Source organism: Triticum dicoccoides, chromosome 6A (genome assembly GCF_002162155.2).
Source record: "Triticum dicoccoides isolate Atlit2015 ecotype Zavitan chromosome 6A, WEW_v2.0, whole genome shotgun sequence".
In the NCBI taxonomy this organism is placed as follows: Eukaryota; Viridiplantae; Streptophyta; class Magnoliopsida; order Poales; family Poaceae; genus Triticum; species Triticum dicoccoides.
In genome coordinates, this window is record NC_041390.1 from 529,682,367 (window position 1) to 529,704,386 (window position 22,020).

The 22,020-nt window shown below is 43.1% G+C and overlaps 1 protein-coding gene across 1 annotated transcript in view; it reads left to right on the plus strand.

Moving 5' to 3' along the window:
• The window catches only part of LOC119317695 (probable amino acid permease 7), a 24,286-nt gene extending 3,502 nt beyond the window's left edge, over nt 1-20,784 (plus strand). The window contains exons 5-8 of the mRNA XM_037592182.1: nt 19,405-19,634; nt 19,710-19,843; nt 19,937-20,158; nt 20,244-20,784. Of these exons, the coding sequence (XP_037448079.1) occupies nt 19,405-19,634; nt 19,710-19,843; nt 19,937-20,158; nt 20,244-20,627 (970 nt within the window). The 3' untranslated portion in view covers nt 20,628-20,784. The remainder of the gene's footprint in view (nt 1-19,404; nt 19,635-19,709; nt 19,844-19,936; nt 20,159-20,243) is intronic.
• The last annotated feature ends 1,236 nt before the right edge of the window (nt 20,785-22,020 follow it).

Here is a 22,020-nt window from a genome sequence, read left to right on the forward strand (position 1 = left end):
TATATATTGCTTGTATATGCATGTGTCCTAGTATATTTCACTATAACTCTTCTAAAAAACCGAGTTGGTGATGAGGGTGTGCCTGCCATCCTGCAATATAAACCGTCCGATCTATATCTGACAGATAGAAAGCAAACTATGACAATTTTGTAAAAAGATACCTGCACCCCTCTTCACATTTGTAGATAAGGCCTTCCCTCATTCATCTTCGTCTCCCACGAGATAAACAACTCGTATAAATGCATCTTGATGTTCCGTGCAACGCATGGGCCTCTAGCTAGTCACTATAAATATCATGCTAGAGATCTGCAAAGCGTATTGTCTAAGAAATAATCTAATAGTGATTTCTAGTGTATTATTAGACAAGTGTATTTTTAGAAACTTCAGAGTATAATTTAAAGTTAGATCAACGATCAGTTGTACTTGTACTTGGCACTTGGTATTGAGATAGCATCACTTATAGTAATTACTGATAGACACAATAATGACACTAGTTGTACATTTGCCTACATACAGTTTAATATTTGATTTGCACTTCCGAAATGTCCTTGGTTTTATCTAGCGTATTCAAGAGCTCATGCCAGTCTCTCACAGCCCAAGTCACCACCCACCAAATCAGATTAGTTCGTTCTTAGGTGGTACATGCTCCATTTTTTGTGTTCCCCCAACAAGCACGCTACCAAAATGCATTACATACCTTTTCCACATCTTTCAATCAACAGTGAGCCAATGATAGTTTTTTTGGTTGGTGAAGGCAAAGCCCATATTGGTAGAAAAAAAACACAACCCTGAGTATCATACGCTTGGAAGTAGAACTAGGGAAAAAAAGGATATTTGATGTAGAAAGTAAATACATCTATTTCAACCTTTCTATTAAAAATTAAAATAGGAGAAAGGTGAGTTTGTTGTCGAAGGGAAAATCGTTCGAGCTATTTCTGAATAGCTTCCTTCAAAGGGATTTCCACTTGCCCAGTGGATGTCTTCTCGTCTTTTTTTTCCATGCTCCATTTTCACTCAATGATTTATTCAAACTTCCTGACCAATACTTTTGAGGCTTTGATTTTTTCCGCATATTTAATAATGTTTGGGATGTATTGGATAATAATTTAGTGTTTACTAGTATAATTTGGAGTCAATTGTACCACTGGTGCTAAAACTTGACGGAAATGGACACTAGTGGTAAAACTTGCGGTATACAACGACTACCACAACTTGGTTTGAGCATGCAAATACAGTGTTAATCACGGCCGGATACAAAATTATAGCGACCAGACCTCAAACAGTCTGATCTCTGTGCTCCGGTGTCATCCCTGGATCAGTAATGCTGACACCACACAGTACTCGGAGGATTTATAGCAGAGTAGCAATCACACACTTCTTACATCGAGTGTCTCAAAAAAGAACTTATTACAATAAATATGGCTTAAGGCCATCTAATTACGATAACAGCGGAAGGCTTGGAAGATAAGTGAGTCCATCAACTCCAACGGCATCACTGAGTATAGAACCACGACCTAAAAACTCCTTAATCGTCGTCTGAAAAGTCTGCAACATTATCGTTGCAGCCCGAAAATGGGTCAACACATGGAATATGCTGGCAAGGTAACACATAGAGAGTAATGGAATGAAACAGCTATACTATATGCATATTTGGCTGGTGGAAAGCTCTATGGTTACAGTTTTTGCGTAAAGCCAATTTTTCCCTACTTCAAAGGAATAAATTTAATTATTATCATGATGGTTGTTAAACATTAAGAATGGTTGACAATATTCTCAATCCCAATTAAAGTAACATCATTAAACCCAACAAAAATAACTTTAGAGTAACATGTTGAGATTCACATGAAAATCCAAGTACTAGATACTCAAGATGTCCATAACCGGGGACACAGCTAACCATGATTAGTTTATTACACTCTGCAGAGGTTTGCGCACTTTCCCCACAAGACTCGATCGCCTCCGTTTGGTTTCTCGCACTACAGGGTGTTTGAGAAGATGGATGACCGAGACATAGTCTTTTAGAAGCGCTAGCACCTTACGATCGGGTAGACCGTACCACCTACATCCCCTACATCTGCTAGTCTACCACTGTAAGAGTTCGCACAACTTAGTCAACTATGCCAGAGCCCATAATGGCTTGTGGCTGCACACGGAAGTTTCTGGTATGAATAATCTCATGATCCCTTTGAGTCTGGGTGGCGGTCCAAAAGAAAAACAGGCAAGTCCTGGAAACCCCAGGTGCCTCAATCCACCCAGATGTGTGTTTAAGTTGCCACCTTAGATAAACCATTAATTATCAATCTCACATCTGTCATGGATTTTACTCACCCAATCCACGTCTACTAGCATAGCATGGCATAATAAGCAAACGTAGAAGTAACTCCCAAAGGTTCAATAATAAACAGGTAATAGGTACTATCCCATCTACTTCGCATCCCACAATTTAATTAGATCCTAATTATGCAATGTGTGAGGATTGATCTAATGCAATAAAACTGCATTGTAGATAAAGGTATGATCAAAGTGTTACTTGCCTTGCTGATGATCCGCAAAACCTAGAGATTCAACGTAACAGGCGGCGCACTCCGGGTATTCTATCGCAGACAAACAAACAAGCATACAATAAGTACTCATCTAATGCACAGGTAAAATTCAAATAGAAATCTAACCAGAAAGTTCAACTTAAGAACCCTGGTTGGCAAAAGAATCAAATCGAACGAAACAAAAGAAGTCAAACGGCGAAAGAAAACAACTTCGTTCTAGTAATCTGGATCTAAGTCAAATTTCATAGTAGCAAAAACATGTTTAAGTTGATTATTCGGAAAGAGGGTTTCGAGACAAAATTCCAGGCGCTTGAATCGTCTGATTCCGATAAACGAGCGAAAAGTTATACTAAAACGAAAATCGGATCAGAAATCGCGATCAGAAAATAACCGCGAGAAACCCGACGAAAAAGAAAAATGACGGACAGAATTTTTTTTTAAACGGCACGGAGAACAAGGCGGCGGCGAACCTCGGGCGGCGCGCTGCTCCGGCGAGTCGGCGACGAGGCGGCGGCGGCGGGCGGCGGCGGCGGCGGCGGCTAGGGTTAGGGTTTCGGGGCTGGGCGGCTGGGCTCTCTCTCGGGCCGGGGCGGCGACTTATAAAGCCTCGGCCGGCGGTGTCCTGGCCGAGTACGGCCCAAAGTCGGTTCCGCGTTTTTTTTAATAAATTCCGCTCGGAAGAAAAATAAAAAGAAATACTAAACGGACTCCAAAAATCATGAAATAAATTTTCCCGGGTTTCTAAAATCAAGCCCGATAAAGTGAACATTTTTCTCGGCCCAAACTACAACTTTGAAAAACGCACATTTTTCCTAAATTCAATTAAAAATACCGAAAAACTCCGAAATAAATCTTATTTGATTTTTTTTATTAAATCCTCAATATTTCTATATTTTGGGAAAGTCATTTTATTCCCGCTCTCATATTTTTGTAATAGAAATAATTGATGATAAAATAAATAAAATCAAATGATCCTGTTTACATAATTTGAGAAAACTCAAATATGTAAATAACAAAATCCCCAACTCTCTCCGTGGGTCCTTGAGTTGCTTAGGATTTTCTAGGATCAAAACCAAAATCAAAATAAAATATGATATGCATGATGACCTAATGTATAACATTCCAAATTGAAAATTTGGGATGTTCCAAACCTACCCCCCTTAAGATGAATCTCGCCCTCGAGATTCGGGTTGGCTAGAAAATAGGTGAGGGTGGTCCTTGAGCAAATCTTCCTCTCGCTCCCAGGTGGCTTCATCCTCCGTGTGGTGGCTCCACTGAACTTTGCAAAACTTGATAACCTTGCTGCGAGTAACTCGGCTGGCAAACTCAAGAATCTTGACTGGTTTTTCCTCATAGGCCAAATTGTTATCCAACTGAATTGCTTCCAATGGCACTGTGTCCCTCAAAGGTATGTCAGCCATCTCCGCATGACACTTTTTAAACTGAGAAACGTGGAACACATCATGAACTCCTGTCAATCCTTCTGGCAATTCCAACTTGTAGGCCACTTCTCCCATACGCTCAAAAACTCGATATGGTCCTACAAATCGTGGCGCTAACTTCCCCTTAACTCCAAAGCGCTTAATCCCTCGAAGTGGGGATACTCGAAGATAAGCTCTGTCTCCGACTTCGTAAACTATCTCCTTGCGTTTAGAATCTGCGTAGCTCTTTTGTCTGGACTGGGCTACCTTGAGCCTATCGCGAATCAACTTCACCTTCTGTTCAGACTCCTTAATCAAATCTGGTCCAAACAACTGGCGGTCTCCAACTTCGTCCCATGACAACGGTGTCCTACACCTCCTTCCGTACAAAGCTTCGAAAGGGGTCATCTTCAAACTGGTCTGATAGCTATTATTGTAAGAGAACTCTGCATATGGTAAATTATCGTCCCAACTAGATCCATAATCTAGCGCACAAGCTCTCAGCATATCCTCCAAAATCTGATTGACTCTCTCGGTCTGTCCATCTGTCTGCGGATGAAAAGCTGTACTGAATTCTAGCCTAGTACCTAAAGTCTCATGCAACTGCTTCCAGAACTTTGAGGTAAACTGGGTTCCTCTATCTGATACAATACTCCTCGGAACCCCATGCAAACATACGATCCTGATCATGTATATCTTTGCCAACTTAGCACTGGTGTAAGTGGTCTTTACTGGGATGAAATGTGCTACTTTCGTCAATCGATCGACTACAACCCAAATCGAGTCATAGCCTGAACGTGTCCTGGGCAATCCCGTGATAAAATCCATGCCTAGCTTATCCCACTTCCATTCGGGTATCGGCAATGGTTGCAACAATCCTGCTGGCTTCTGATGCTCTGCCTTTACTCTCTGACATACGTCACAAACTGCTACATACTCCGCAATATCCTTCTTCATTCCGGTCCACCAGAAAATATCCTTCAAATCCAAATACATCTTGGTATTTCCTGGGTGAATCGAATACGGTGAATCATGTGCCTCTTGCAGAATCAACTTTCTGATCTCCGGGTCATTGGATACATAAACACGGTCTTCAAACCATAGGGTGTCGTGCTCATCCTCACGAAATCCTTTAGCTTTTCCTTTGCTCAGTTTCTCCTTTATAGCGGCAATCTCTTTGTCAGTTTTCTGAGCTTCCCTGATTCTGTCCATCAAAGTTGACTGAATTTCCAACACTGCTACATAGCCTCTCGGAACTATTTCCAAACATAGTTCACGAAGATTTTCTGCTAACTCCTTGGGTATTTCTCCCGTCATTAACGTATTGACATGGCTCTTGCGGCTTAATGCGTCAGCTACTACATTAGCCTTCCCGGGATGATAATGCAGTTTCATATCATAATCTTTGATAAGCTCCAACCATCTCCTTTGTCTGAGATTCAACTCCTTCTGTGTGAAAATGTACTTCAAACTCTTGTGATCCGTGTACACCTCACAATGATTTCCAATGAGAAAATGTCTCCATGTCTTCAATGCATGCACTACGGCTGCTAACTCCAAATCATGTGTAGCGTAATTCAATTCGTGAGGCTTCAGTTGTCTTGAAGCATATGAAACAACTCTCCCTTCCTGCATAAGCACTGATCCAAGTCCTCGACGTGAAGCGTCGCAATACACCTCATAATCCTTGGTTTGATCTGGCAAAATCAACACTGGTGAGGTAACCAAGCGTTTCTTCAACTCCTGGAAACTAGCCTCACACTCCTCAGTCCATTTGAACTTAGTATCCTTCTTCAGCAACTCCGTCATAGGCTTTGCAATCTTTGAGAAATTCTCAATAAATCTCCGGTAGTATCCTGTGAGTCCCAGAAAACTCCGGATCTCTCCAACTGTTGTTGGTGCTTCCCACTTGGTCATGGTTTCAACTTTAGCGGGATCTACTGCTATACCTTCTCTAGATATAACGTGTCTGAGGAATCCTACTTCCTTCAACCAAAACTCACATTTGCAGAACTTGGCATATAACTGATGTTCTCTGAGCTTTCCAAGTACCAAACGCAAATGCTCCTTATGCTCCTCTTCATTCTTCGAATAAACCAGGATATCATCAATGAAAACCACGACGAACTTATCCAAAAACTCCATAAACACTTTGTTCATCATGTTCATAAAATAGGCAGGTGCGTTAGTCAGTCCAAATGACATAACGGTATACTCATATAGTCCATATCTTGTGGTGAATGCTGTCTTAGGTATATCCTGTTCTCGAATCTTCAACTGGTGGTATCCTGATCGCAAATCGATCTTGGAAAACACTTTAGCTTCTTGCAACCGATCAAACAGATCGTTGATCATTGGTAGTGGGTACTTGTTCTTGATCGTTACTTCATTCAATCCTCGATAATCAACAACCATTCTTAACGATCCATCCTTCTTCTCCACTAGAAGTACTGGCGATCCCCAAGGCGAAGAACTTGGGCGAATATATCCCTTATCCAGTAACTCCTTAATCTGCTTCTTAATTTCCACCAAATCCTTTGCTGGCATCCTATATGGTCTCTTTGATATTGGCCCAGTGCCTGGCAATAGCTCAATCAAAAACTCAATGTCTCTATCCGGTGGCATGCCTGGCAACTCTTCAGGAAATACATCAGGAAAATCCTTTACCACTGGTACTTCCTCCTGCACAACTCATGTGGGGCAATTTACTTGTGTCCTCTTTGGTACATGCCGGGATACATACTTGATCCTTCTCCCTTCTGGTGTGGTAAGCAAAATTGACTTACTAGCACACTCAATATTCCCTTCATACTTTGATAACCAATCCATGCCTAATATCACACCCAATCCTTGAGATTCCAATACTATTAGGTCTGAGGGAAAAACATAGTTACCAATCCTTAATGGTAACCGATCACACCATAGACTAGCCACATATCCTGCTCCTGGCGAGGTTACTAACATGGGTGACCTAAGAGCTTGGGTTGGTAGGTTATACTTATCCACAAATCCCCTTGAGATGTATGAATGCGATGCACCAGTATCAAAAAGAACGAGTGCAGTAAATGACTTAACCAAAAACTTACCTATTACTGCATCGGGCTGAGCTTCAACCTCCTCCATGCTAACGTGGTTCACCTGTCCCCTGTTGAAAGGGTTCGGCTTCTTCCCAGAACTTCCATTGCCATTTTGGCCTTCAGGACATTCATTTGCATAATGTCCTGGCTTCGAACACTTATAACAAGTGACATGGCTCAAGTCCTTCTTGGCTGGGGTTGATGGGGTGTTGCGGTTCTGTCCATTGCTTCCTCCATTCCCATTACCATTCTTGGTGCCATTTTGATTGTGCGAGCTACCTACTCCATGGGTATGCTGAAAATGTCCTCCCGGCCTAGGGGTAAAACGTGGCTTCTGCTGAGCTCCTGAATTATACTTTCCTTGTCCATACTTCCTCTTGCGGTTCTCAATTTGCTGCTGCTTCCCTTCAATCATAAGAGCACGGTCTACCAACTCCTGGTAGTTGTTGAAGGTGGCTACCATCAACTGCATACTCAACTCATCATTCAGTCCTTCTAGAAACTTCTCCTACTTAGCTGCATCCGTAGCAACGTCATCTGGGGCATAACGTGCTAGCTTACTAAACTCCTCCACATACTGGCCAACTGTCCGTCCTCCTTGGCGCAAGTTACGAAACTCACGCTTCTTCATGGCCATTGCTCCTGCTGAAACATGGGCAGTACGAAAAGCCTGCTGAAACTGGTCCCATGTGACAGTGTCGACTGGGAAGGTGGTTGTGAAATTCTCCCACCAGGATGCTGCGGGTCCTTCTAACTGATGTGCGGCAAACTTAACCTTCTCCACATCTGTGCATCCTGCTGTGGCCAACTCCCTAGCTATCTTGCGGAGCCAATCATCTGCTACTATCGGCTCGGTGCTACTGGAAAACACCGGCGGATTTAGCCTAAGAAAACGGGCTAAGTGGTCAACAGGTGGTGGTGGTGGTGGGTTGTTGTTATTGTTCCCCTGATTCTGATTCTGAACTAGCAACTGCATCAAGGTGTTCTGCTGCTGGATCAACTGGGTAAGCTCCGGCGGAAAGGCAAATCCGGGGTCACGTCTCGGAGGCATCTGAGGGTTTTAGAAAAGACGAGATATAAGAATAGAGGGGGTCTAAAGAGAAAACACTACCCATATGCACATGAGGCAAAAGCACACAATTCACTTCAATCAATCAAACAAAGGCATACAATCGATCTAACTATCGCAAAGTGCTTGGACTACTATATTTACATGGTGGACTACTACTACTGATGAGGTGGTCTACTAGAAATATTCTACGGTTGTAGACTCCATGATATCTGCTCCTGCTTCATCCACATAGTCATCATCGCTACTATCTTGTTCTGAGTCGGTGCCGTCAATGATGATGTAGTCTTCCGGGCTAATCTCCTTGGGTTCTTTGTCTTCATCTATGGGCATAGGGCCTCCCATAAATACCGCTATCTTCATAGTTAGGTCGGCATTCTTATCCACCAATACTTCAATTTCTTCTTCATAATCTTCATGTGTAGCCTTGAGTTCTTCCTCCAGTTCCTTGATTCTAGTCTTAGCCTTCTTCAGATCTATCATGTCGGTGCACATCTGATTCTCCTGTCGTCGAATGTGCTGGTTTAACTCCTGGATAAAAGCTGCGATTGATCTATCCTTCCTGGTGCTAATCATCTCCCAGTGTTCATCTCGGCGCCCACAAATCTGGTAGATAGTATCCTTGAGATCCTTGCGGTAGACTTCTCCAATGCGTCCCATGGCGATGTGAGCTGCCATACTCTTTCCTAGACTCCAAGTTGGTGCATCAAAAAAAACTCTATGGGCTCAGTGACTGGCATGAAAGTCCTTCCTGGAACTTGAACTTGAATCATCCAGCGCTCTTCTTCAGGTAAAGTGGCGTTGTAGATTCCCGTGAAGCTTGGTACTCCTATGTTCAGGTATCTAGTGACTTCCTTCAAGTGGCGTCCAAAGGGTATATCTTCATCTGGTTCTGTGAACTTGTTCCTTGCATCCGCCATCCTAAAGAGTAGAAAAGATGAGAAGTCAGAAGAGAAGAGAGTGAGTAGTGATCTAGGTCTTTAGCTTAGTGGTCGTGTCCTACAGTCAGCGTGTGCTTTGATACCATCTCTGTAGCGATCAGACCTCAAACAGTCTGATCGTTGTGCTCCGGTGTCATCCCTGGATCAGTAATGCTGACACCACACAGTACTCGGAGAATTTATAGCAGAGTAGCAATCACACACTTCTTACATCGAGTGTCTTAAAAGAGAACTTATTACAATAAATATGGCTTAAGGCCATCTAATTATGATAACAGCGGAAGGCTTGGAAGATAAGTGAGTCCATCAACTCCAACGGCATCACTGAGTATAGAACCACGACCTAAAAACTCCTTAATCATCGTCTGAAAAGTCTGCAACATTAACGTTGCAGCCCGAAAATGGGTCAGCACATGGAATATGCTGGCAAGGTAACACATAGAGAGTAATGGAATGAAACAGCTATACTATATGCATATTTGGCTGGTGGAAAGCTCTATGGTTACAGTTTTTGCGTAAAGCCAATCTTTTCCTACTTCAAAGGAATAAATTTAATTACTATCATGGTGGTTGTTAAACATTGAGAATGGTTGACAGTATTCTCAATCCCAATTAAAGTAACATCATTAAACCCAACAAAATTAACTTTAGAGTAACATGTTGAGATTCACATGAAAATCCAAGTACTAGATACTCAAGATGTCCATAACCGGGGACACGGCTAACCATGATTAGTTTATTACACTCTGCAGAGGTTTGCGCACTTTTCCCCACAAGAATCGATCGCCTCCGTTTGGTTTCTCGCACTACAGGGTGTTTGAGAAGACGAATGACCGAGACATAGTCTTTCAGAAGCGCTAGCACCTTACGATCGGGTAGACCGTACCACCTACATCCCCTACATATGCTAGTCTACCACTGTAAGAGTTCGCACAACTTAGTCAACTATGCCAGAGCCCATAATGGCTTGTGGCTGCACACGGAAGTTTCTAGTATGAATAATCTCATGATCCCTTTGAGCCTGGGTGACGGTCCAAAAGAAAAACAGGCAAGTCCTGGAAACCCCAGGTGCCTCAATCCACCCAGATGTGTGTTTAAGTTGCCACCTTAGATAAACCATTAATTATCAATCTCACATATGTCATGGATTTCACTCACCCAATCCACGTCTACTAGCATAGCATGGCATAATAAGCAAACGTAGAAGTAACTCCCAAAGGTTTAATAATAAACAGGTAATAGGTACTACCTCATCTACTTCCCATCCCACAATTTAATTAGATCCTAATCATGCAATGTGTGAGGATTGATCTAATGCAATAAAACTGGGTTGTAGATAAGGTATGATCAAAGTGTTACTTGCCTTGCTGATGATCCGCGAAACCTAGAGATTCAACGTAACAGGCGGCACACTCCGGGTATTCTATCGCAGACAAACAAACAAGCATACAATAAGTACTCATCTAATGCATAGGTAAACTCAAATAGAAATCTAACCAGAAAGTTCAACTTAAGAACCCTGGTTGGCAAAAGAATCAAATCGAACGAAACAAAAGAAGTCAAACGGCGAAAGAAAACAACTTCGTTCTAGTAATCTGGATCTAAGTCAAATTTTACAGTAGCAAAAACATGTTTAAGTTGATTATTCGGAAAGAGGGTTTCGAGACGAAACTCCAGGCGCTTGAATCGCCTGATTCCGATAAACGAGCGAAAAGTTATACTAAAACGAAAATCGGATCAGAAATCGCGATCAGAAAATAACCGCGAAAAACCCGACGAAAAAGAAAAACGACGAACAGAAAAATTTTTAAACGGCATGGAAAACAAGGCGGCGGCGAACCTCGGGCGGCGCGCTGCTCCGGCGAGTCGGCAGCGAGGCGGCGGCGGGCGGCGGCGGCGGCGGCTAGGGTTAGGGTTTCGGGGCTAGGCGGCTGGGCTCTCTCTCGGGCCGGGGCGGCGGCTTATAAAGCCTCGGCCGGCGGTGTCCTGGCCGAGTACGGCCCAAAGTCGATTCCGCGTTTTTTTTAATAATTCCGCTCGGAAGAAAAATAAAAAGAAATACTAAACGGACTCGAAAAATCACGAAATAAATTTTCCCTGATTTCTAAAATCAAGCCCGATAAAGTGAACATTGTTCTGGGCCCAAACTACAACTTTGAAAAACGCGCATTTTTCCTAATTTCAATTAAAAATACCGAAAAACTCCCAAATAAATCTTATTTGATTTTTTTATTAAATCCTCAATATTTCTATATTTTGGGAAAGTCATTTTATTCCCGCTCTCATATTTTTGTAATAGAAATAATTGATGATAAAATAAATAAAATCAAATGATCCTGTTTACATAATTTGAGAAAACTCAAATATGTAAATAACGAAATCCCCAACTCTCTCCGTGGGTCCTTGAGTTGCTTAGGATTTTTTAGGATCAAAACCAAAAGCAAAATAAAATATGATATGCATTATAACCTAATGTATAACATTCCAAAAATCAACGCTGACTAGGTGCGCTAGCATGGCATGGGGTCCCCTGTCAGCCACCGAATGACAGAGGCAGGACGTGTGGCCTGTTATTTTACAAAAAATGCTTTAGAGTTTTTTCCTCATAAAAAAGCCCCCAAAATATATCAATATGAATAGTACTAGGCCGCATGGGCACACCTGTCAGCAACTCACAAATAATTGAAAAAGAAGGGTGCGACACTAGTGCAAAAACTTGTGGCACAATGAGTTGGTGCAACAACCTGGATCGGGCGTGCAAATGCAAGCTAATCATGGTCGGGTGCGTGCAAATGCAAGCTAATCGTGGTCGGGTACATCAACGATTACTAGGTGCGCCGGCATGATGTGGGGCCCGCTGTGATCCACCAAACGGTGGAGGCAGGGTGTGTGGCCTGCTATTTTGCGAAAATACCTTGGACGTTTTCCTTAAGGGCTTGTTCGGTTAATCCCTCCTACAAAGGGATTGGAGAGGATTGGAGGGGATTGAGGTGGATTTTGACTTGTGGGGGATTTAATCCCTCTCAATCCCCTCCAAACCCCTTCAAATCTGAAGGAACCAAACAAGGCCTAATGAAGAAACCCGGTCAATATGAATAGTAGTTGGTTGCATGGGTGCACCTTTAAGTGACTCACAAATAATTAAAAAATGGGTTCGTGTGGCTAACCACCCGACCCAGGAGCATTTATGTCCTATGTGGATATGTCTTTTTTTAGGGGCTATGTGGATATGTCTATTATGTATTCTTTGAATCTTAAGTGGGTTGTAGTTTGCACACATTCTGCAATATATTTTTTAGAAATTATTAAATATATGTCAATTATAATCATGTGTTATAATAATATACATATAAATTAAATAAATTATATATAAAATAATGACATATTAATTTATGATTTATCCATATAATTAAATTATAAATTACAAAACTATTCATGTAGTAATACAAATATTTAATAAAAATATCAAAGTAATTTATATGTTTCTGTATATTAGAATAAATGCTTATATAAGCTTAATACTGTTTACGGTTTTAACAAATATTCATGCAGGATATAAAAGCGTTCATGCTTTAAGAAAGTTCAAATTTTTCTATATATTTTAATAAATGCTTTTATAAGTTTTAAAATGTTCACAGTTTTAATAAAATATCCATGTAGTATATAAAAGTGTTCATGCTTTAAGAAAGTTTTTATTATTCTCTGTATTTGAATATGTGCTAATATAATTTGAAAAAGGTTCATAGTTTTAACAGAATATTAATGTACTATATAAAAATATTCATGCTTTAAAAAACATTCTTATAATGTAAAAATAGTTGGCTGGGATTCGATCCATCGACATGCAGTCATCAGGTGCACGTGCCCACCACCCCACACAGCTGCGTTAGTTTTGTAGAAATTTATAAATATATGTAATTTATAATCTTATGTTATAAATAATATATATTACACTAAAAATATATTCATGTATTAATTCAAAAATTATCCATATAATTAAATTGTAAATTGTAAAATTATTCCCGTATTAATTTTCATACTTAATAAAAGTATCAAAGTAATTTCATACTGTTCTATATAATTAAATGCTAATATAAGTTATAAATGTTCATGCTTTTAATAAAATAATTATGTAGTATTTAAAGGTGTTCATTTCTATTTTGCAATTTATTTTATTTTTATTATAACTTGCATATCTTTTGTATTTTTTTAAAAGAATAGTGCAAAATGGTCCATAGGGACTGTAGCCCGCTTAAGTGGTTGTTTGAATACAGGGAATTAGTTGAAAGATTTTAGAAAATGAGTTTTCCTAAAAGCTGGCCTTTTAGACTTTTATACGGTATGTCTAAGGCACATAAGGCACATCTAGATGTGCCCTAGTTATTGCACATCTAAGTGACTCAATTAAGCATAAAAAGGAAACGAAAAAGAATACCCAAACGAATCTCTGCGCAAGATCAATGACATAGGACTTAGATGTGCAATACTTATGGCACATCTAGATCTACTTTAGCAAAACTGTTTATAAAACTCAATTGTGCATATCCAAACAAGTTTTTAGGTGGTCACAACAGAAATCACGTTTAAAAAGACCTAGTTCTCTATAATCCTCTTATTCAAACAACCCGTAAGACTCAATGGATATATAGGAGACATATCCACTTAGAACATGAAACATTATGTGTGAATTGGCTTGGTACACACACCTGCTGGCCACAACTCACCACTTTTGCACATTATTTGTGGGCCCTTGACAACATGACCCACCCGTACCAGGGGCTTTTCCATGAGAAAAATAATTATGAGTTTTTTTTTACAAAATAAGGGATCACACATCCTGTTTTTGTCGTCCGGTGGCTGACAGCATGCCCATGCCATGTCGGCATGCCTAGTTAGCATCGATTTTGTATATGACGGCAATAAGCGTTGTATTTGCATGCCCGAACCAAGGTGTTGCATGAGTTTGCTGTATGCCGGTTTCCGTGAAGTTTTAGCACTACTCGTCTAATTGACTCTAGAATTTTGTATTTTGGTCTCTCCTCCTCCAAGGACCTAGGTTGGTCGCCCCATTTGTCTTGACTATGGGTTGTATCTGTCAATGTTGGGTATGGCTTGAAAAATCCAAACATTCGAGAAGTGCAAATGGGGCTCTACAAAGTTTTGGAATGCTTTTTTTTGCAGAAAGGACCAGAGTTTATATTGAAAATTCCAAAGTAGTTTAGAGTACCCCAGAAGTAAATAAAATTACAACAAGGTCTGCAGACCACACAACAACCACAGCTTCCGCCGAAGCGAGTTGAAGGCGCGCCATCACCGCCGCCGTCGCCCCATTGCCGGAGCCAGCACCTTGTAAAGACGACCATGGAGACCGGGAAGTCTTCAAACTTCGGCCATAAGACTAGCACCCCGAGAAAACCATCGTTGCCAAGGAATCTTCGTCGGAAACCACATATCCACCCCCTACACACCAGGACCCCACCTCCTTGCCGCCAATGGAGGACTCGTTTGCACAACAATGAAGAGGAGGGGAAGAATGATAATCATAAGGCCAATTCGTCCTTGCAGCAATGCCAACCAGCCCAAAGCTCAATAACATGCCACAATGCGTTGGAGCCATCGATGCACCTGGAATAGAAACCACCACTCGATACATAAATCAATGGGAGAGCAATGCCGCCCTCATGTCGGCACCACCAGCACCAGCAAGGAGGAAAAGAGGCGGTAGAATTATTCCTGCAGAGTGACAGCGATCTCAACCACAAATCAGCGCCACACAACCTAAAGCTACCCTATCTACACGCCCGATGCAGAGGAACGAGATCCCCACCTCCTCCTGTTGCCAAAGCGAGCGGAGGAGGCCGGGATCCGCGCTCTCACTGGCGGGTAAAGGGGATCTCCTGGCACCACCTTTTTCACCTTTGCACTCAAGTGGAATGTTTTAGCTAAATTATCTCACCGAGATAATGCATGACAAGAAATCTCATGGATATGTGAGATATTCTACAAAAAATCTAAAATTTATGACAATGCTAATACTGAGGTGGTTGCTTCCTTTTTGCTCACGGTCTATTCTTTCGAGAAAAAAATCTTCTCTTCCTCTCTATTTCTTCTAGCCAGGGAATCTAGAGTCAGAGGTGGGCTAGGTGGAATGATGGGGATGCTCACCAGAAGATTAAGGGTTAGGACGAGCGATATAGGAGTAGGTTAGAGAGATTGCTTGATCTGGCAACCATGTTCAAGAAATTTCTGACTATTGGCCAAATGAAAAAATCTCATAAATTAATGCCTTTATTTACTTATAATGTTGCATCAACTGGATACAAAGCATAATGTGAATATAACTAGTCTCTACATGCTAGGATGCACACAACAAAACTCTAATTCACCCACATGATAATAATAAAAATGGCAGCAACAACAAAGTCATACGAGACCAAAATCATGCTTATGCAAAGCGGGTGGAGGACCTATCGGTACGTAGACTATGCATATACTTGTGTGGGGTAAATAAAATCCTTGGCCACCCGCTTCAAATGTGTACACACTGTCGTGAAGAATGGTTAGTGCTCCAGTAGTTGGAGAGTAGACGATAACGGGGCCAATGTGTACATATAACCTGCATTTGTGATAAGTTTATATTTTACCATTGAAAACCATGTCATTTTCTACATAGCCATAGCGGCCATAATAAGGCAGACATTCTCACCGTTATAAGCGCATCAAACTTGTGTGGTATACCATCAAGCCACCGACCATACATATTGGCAACATTGCAAGGCAAATACAAGTTGGATGCGACCTTGGTGACATACCATATAGAAAACGAAAAGGCGCATTGAAAGAGGGGTTTAATTGTCTCTCAGGTGGACAAAAATAACACTTCCTACTTCTCTGCCAATTACCCAGGTTGTCCTTTGTAAGAAACACGCCTCGGTGAAAATACCAAATAAGAAAAAATGAATGATTAATTGATCGATGACCAATATTTCAATTCAAAGCTAACACACTGACTCGTTCTTTGACTCTGCCGGAGGCAATCTCCGTCCTACGCAATATTTATTCTATAATTTTCCTAGCCTTGCCTCTTCTCTCCCTCGCAAATACAGTTGGTTGGATCATGGGGTCAGTTGGTCCTTCCACCTAGCCTTGGTGTCACATGGAGGGTCTAGGATTTGGTTGAATCTTGATTGTCACATTGGCCATGTTATGTCGGCGAGTGCATCAAGGGTTGCGGCCATTGGTTCCTCGGGATCTTCTGTGACACTTGATGGCATGATGAAGAATCTGGACCTGGACAACAATGAACTCGAGAATGTTTGTTTCATTGAGGAATATCTGAACAGCCTATGCAAGAGGGTGGAGTGATCAGCGGTGGTGCGCATGCATATGTTGCGTCCTTTTGGTGTGCATTCCTTCATTGAGGCGATGAAGGCCGCATGGAGCATGTCATGTAGACTCAAACACCACATGGCTAGGAAGAATTTCATCTTCATATATCTTTACTTTTTGGGTGACTAGTGGTGAGTCAAGGAGGCTAGTCCCATGATGTTCCACCCCATGGCTTCCCAAGATCGACGACTGAAAAATCTAATGGTCTGGTTACACATCATTTGCCATCTGGGATTAATACTAGATAGAGGAACTAGTGATGTAGAAGGAAAAACAGATCAATATGTGCTCCGTGTGGATAGCATCGACTATGTAAAAGTGAACGAAAATCTTGATTTTTACAAAATCATTGACATACATTCCTTCACGGTGAAATACGAGAGGGCGCCCTAGTTCTGTGACATGGTGTGGTCTTCTAGGGAACATGCATGAAGATTGTAAGCTGGGGGAACATGCACAAGTCACAATTCAATTATGGAGGTTGGATGTGGGATGAGTTTATTAGCACGTAGCCCCCCTTTGATACACACTGCTTCATTTCTAGGAAGGGACATGAAAAGGTGGTAGGGGCCAGAGAGAATGCCATAAGCACTTGTGCATGCAAAAGGACTTTGAAGGAAGCACCATAGATGAATGATTACTCCCACCGTACTGGTGTATAAGTTACATTATGAAAACCAAATAACCCAAAACACTTAGCTGAGGTACATTAACTACCCACCTCGTTCCCTATTTTTTGCCTTGAAAAAAGAAATCAGCCAATAGGAGACGTGGGACGTGTATGCATCCAATGACTTGTGACTACTTAGCATAACATGCAGTGGTCAATTCTCTGCATGCAATAGTATTAATTATCAAATAAACATCAAGTTTCCCCCACCTTGATCGCGGTGGAGAACTTAAGATGACTAATACACCGGTACAAAGGGAGTATGAGGAAGACACCACACCTAGTCCCGTGAAGGTAGTAGGAAGGGATGGCCCACTTCGTCTTATGATGAGAAGAAATGGCTCAATTGCAAGTCTAGGGACCGACAATGAGAACTAGGTTGCATCAACTAGTAAGGAGGCCCCATCCCACCCCCACACATCACTTACTTCCTGCGTATTAGTCATCTTAGGTTGTGCACCGCGACCAAGGTGGGGGGGGGGGGGGACGAGAGAACTTGATGTTTATTTTCTAATTAATACTATTGCATGCAGAGAATTGACCACCGCATATTATGATAAGTAGTCGCAAGTCATTGGATGCATACACGTCCCACGTCTCCTATTGGTTGATTTCTTTTTCCAAGACAAAAAATAGGGAACAAAGTTGGTAGTTAATGCACCGCGCCTAAGTGTTTTAAGATTATTTGGTTTTCATAATGTGACTTATGCACCGGTACGGAGGGAGTACAGTTTTTGAGCTGAAGCACAAAGTAATCTAGATGAGCTCAAATCCCCATACTACATAGAGATATCAATGAGCTCCGAAGAGAAGTGCCTCCTAGAGCAATGAATATGTTGTGCTAGAATTGTCGCCCTTTCTCCACCTTCTGATCTAAGAGCTTTGGGCTGGAGTTGAAATTCACGGAGAAACCACCGATAACTCAATTACCAATGCAAGTGCAGGAAGAAGTGAATAGGCGGGGCTACGGGTACCATGAAGCTAAATGTTGCTGGTGAAGTATCAAAATCGTCTGTTGGGAGAGCCATTTGTGTGGCTTTCCATAATCGGGGATTGTTTCCTATCACTCGACGACCATGGCGACGTCAGAGAGGATGGCGCTAGCGGCCGACCTGCACTTGGTGGCATTTGACTGCTTGAGCATTGTCAACAATATTCAGACTAGCTCAATGGACCTATACAAAGTAATCATCCAAGAAACTGAACTGGGAGATTGCAGTTTGAGGATGTGTTTTCTTCGAAACAATCACCGGGAGGGGAGGGAGACTTCCTACCTAAATATATTTCAAATATAGAGAGTATTTAGATCATCATGACAAGCATGAGGAGAGTAAGTCACGCCATCTTCCTATTTTTTCAGAGAATTAGGAAGATGATGAAGGGCTATAAAGAGGCCGACAACTCAACGGCAGTGCGGACTACCAGAGGTGTTCGATGGGTTGGTAGTCATGCTACATCCCCAACAAATCTGCTAGCAGCCCATTCGAGTTCCGCTTGGAAACAAGAATCTCTTCTTTATTTTCGTTTTATTGCCCAAGATAAGCCCATTTTATAGAGCCAAGCCTATTATAATAGTTCAACTGCCATATTCGGGATAGGACTACTGGGGTCTCTAAACCCATTTGCGCCCCTAGATTTCGTCTCTCAGTGTCAGTGTCGGCTCAGCAGAGTGATTTCGCCGTTGGTGTTCTTTCCAATCTGAATGCATTTCACCGATTTCTCAAAAAAAAATTGCATTTCACTGCTCCACCGGAAATCCCCTCTGCCCCTAGAGTACTCCAGCTTGGTTGTTTCCACCGCCTGTCCAGGGTTGAGATGGACATTACGCGTCACACGCGACGAGCAACATGACATTTGAAGAATAGGTGCATTTCAGACCTTCCACTGGATGTTGCATCTTGGGCAACTCGTAGAGCTTAGCAGAGTTTTTCAGTGTAGATACTGCCTACTATTGTGGTGATCCAGGTAGAATACCAGTCGAAGACCCTAGAACAATTCGTGGTAGTCATGCAAAAAAAATTAGCAGTCCTAAATGTTTTTAAAACTAACATTTTTGGAGCATTGATTTGGTTTTCTTGCCACGACTTCCACGAATGTTATTCGTGCTGAATTTTTGCAAGCATATATACAAAACATTTGTCAAAGTTTTTTCCAAAGGAAATTCAGAATTCTTTGATTTTTAACTATTTTTTATTGTACTGCTCATGAGTGAGCATTTGAGCTCGGGAGCAGATACTCCACATCCCTCCCTTATAGATTGTTGCTAACTATTGTAACAATCTCTGGTTTATCAGGGCGATTCATGAAGCGAATCGCTACGGCCGGGAAGGCCGAGGCGCACCGTTCTCCACCGCCGCCGCCGGGGGCTCAGACGTCTACTACATGCTCCTGTTCGGCCTCGCGCAGGCAGTGCTGTCGCAGATACCGGACTTCCACAACATGGCTTGGCTCTCCGTCTTCGCCGCAGTCATGTCCTTCTTCTACTCCTTCGTCGGCTTCGGCCTCGGCGCCGCCAAGGTGATCGGTACGTGCGTAACAGTAACAGATAGCACGACGCACTCGCACACATGATCGGCCATGTGACGATTCCTTTCTTCAGAGAATGGGGTGATCATGGGGGGAATCGGAGGCATTCCCCTGGTATCCCCGATGCAGAAGGTGTGGCGCGTCGCACAGTCCCTAGGCGACATCGCCTTCGCCTACCCTTACACCTTGGTGCTGCTGGAAATAGAGGTAGGTCAGAATGCATTTGCATATGCACAAAATGCCAGTGTGATTGCATGCGCTCGGCGTAAGGGACCGAGCTGACACGGTATGATCAAGCAGGACACGCTGAGGTCGCCGCCGGCGGAGAGCAAGACGATGAAGAAGGCTTCGAGGGCCAGCATCGCGATCACCACCTTCTTCTACCTCGGCTGCGGGTGCTTCGGCTACGCGGCGTTCGGCGACGGCACGCCGGGGAACCTCCTCACCGGCTTCGGCGAGCCCTACTGGCTCATCGACCTCGCCAACCTCTCCGTCGTCCTCCACCTCCTCGGCGGCTACCAGGCAAGCACCTACTACTATCCTATGTATGTGCCGCGTGCAACCGCGACCTGACCTGACGCCGCTCGTGAATTACGTATGTGTTCAGCTGTACAGCCAGCCGGCGTTCGCGCTCGTGGAACGACGCTTCGGAGCCGAGGCCTGGGCCGTCGAGGTGGAGCTGCCGCTGCTCCGCTGGCGGCGCAGCGTCAACGTGTTCAGGCTGTGCTTCCGTACGGCGTACGTTGTGGCCGTGACGGCGATGGCCGTGTGGTACCCCTACTTCAACCAGGTGGTGGGGCTCATCGGCGCCTTCACCTTCTGGCCGCTGGACATCCACTTCCCCGTCGAGATGTACCTTGCGCAGAACAAGGTGGCGCCGTGGACGACGCGGTGGCTCGCCATTCAGGCCTTCCGCGCCACCTGCCTGCTCGTCGCCGCCTTCGCCTCGGTTGGCTCCGCCGTGGGGGTGTTCGGCCCCAACAAAGGCTAGCTAGTAGCCTAGTACATATGCGGTTCGATCACTTGACTTTCTTCAGGTGGCAACTCTGGCAACCCTGATTTTTGCGTAGCTACGAATGTGTTAATTTGTTTTAGAAAAACATAGTAAATCCTGCCCTATAAAAAGCAAAAAATATACACTTACGATCTATTCATCAAACAGCATGACAATACAAAGAACACAAAAGTAACAACGATAATGTTCATTTTTATAGCCCACCTAACGACAACTACAAACACTCTATCCGAAGGTGCATTGCCATCATTACCGCAGCTCTAACAGACTCTAAGAGCATCTCGTAGCAGATCCCTATCCCATATCTTTTTTTAGGGAACCACTGTTGCTCATCTAGTAGATCCCCTATCCTAAAAATTAGTTGATTTTTCAGTGTTGTCTTTGGTGCAAACTAGGGATCAAGTTTCTCCGCAGATTTTGCAATGGTGTTGGAAAAATACTGGCACACGTGGAATCGGCTCCAAAAATAGCAAAGGTGATATACTTAATTCGCCGCAAAATAATCCCTCACTAAACCATCATGACACATGGCGGTCTCGAAAAACCATCCTTAAAACTAATTAAGAACCATGTCGCGCCCTCTTAAAATCCTCCTGCATATCAACCACGTGACCCACCAACTCAAATTCATCGTCTTCGTCTATCCGACGACGAATTGACGAAGATCGTCTCCCACGACCTCTTCATCTAAACATTAGGAAATTTAATAGTTAATTTGAGACCTTTTGTTATAAAATGTTTTTTTTGGAAAAATAAATACCATAGAGGCAAATATCTTCTGTGCGGAGGCGGTCGGAGCGCCAGCAGCAGAGCTGTGGCTTGCGCTCCAAGGCGGCAGCAGAGATTGCCAAGGCTGCCAAGGTGGCGGCACAAGCGGTTCACGAGCGATGATGCGTTGAATGCAATTTGGAAGTAGCGCGACAACGTTGACGACGCCAATGACAGACTACTTCTCTGGTTCTGGCTGTGCCGGCCAGCTCTGGCCTGCGCTCCAGCTTGCTATCGTATTTCCGAGGTCGGTTGGTCTAATTCCAGAGAAAACAGACCTCGGCAGCGACCAGGCAGAGCTTAGTGACGACGGGCTCGTCATCAGCGGCGGAAAAGGCGATTCTAGCCACCTCGACTGACGAGAAGAGGCGGGGAGAGGTCGACATGGTTACGGGATGGCGGTGTCGGTCGATTCTGACAGCATGAAGTCGACAGAGGCAACTGTGGTGGCGGTGTCAAGGGCCAGGTCAGTGCAGTGAGGTGGGTGGAGTGGTTGGGTAAATATGGTGAGAGTCGCATGTCCAGACTAGAGCATATCCAGCAAATAACGATAAGTTATATTTTAGAAGAAATTGTCTGCTTTAGGAGGATTAACACCTAT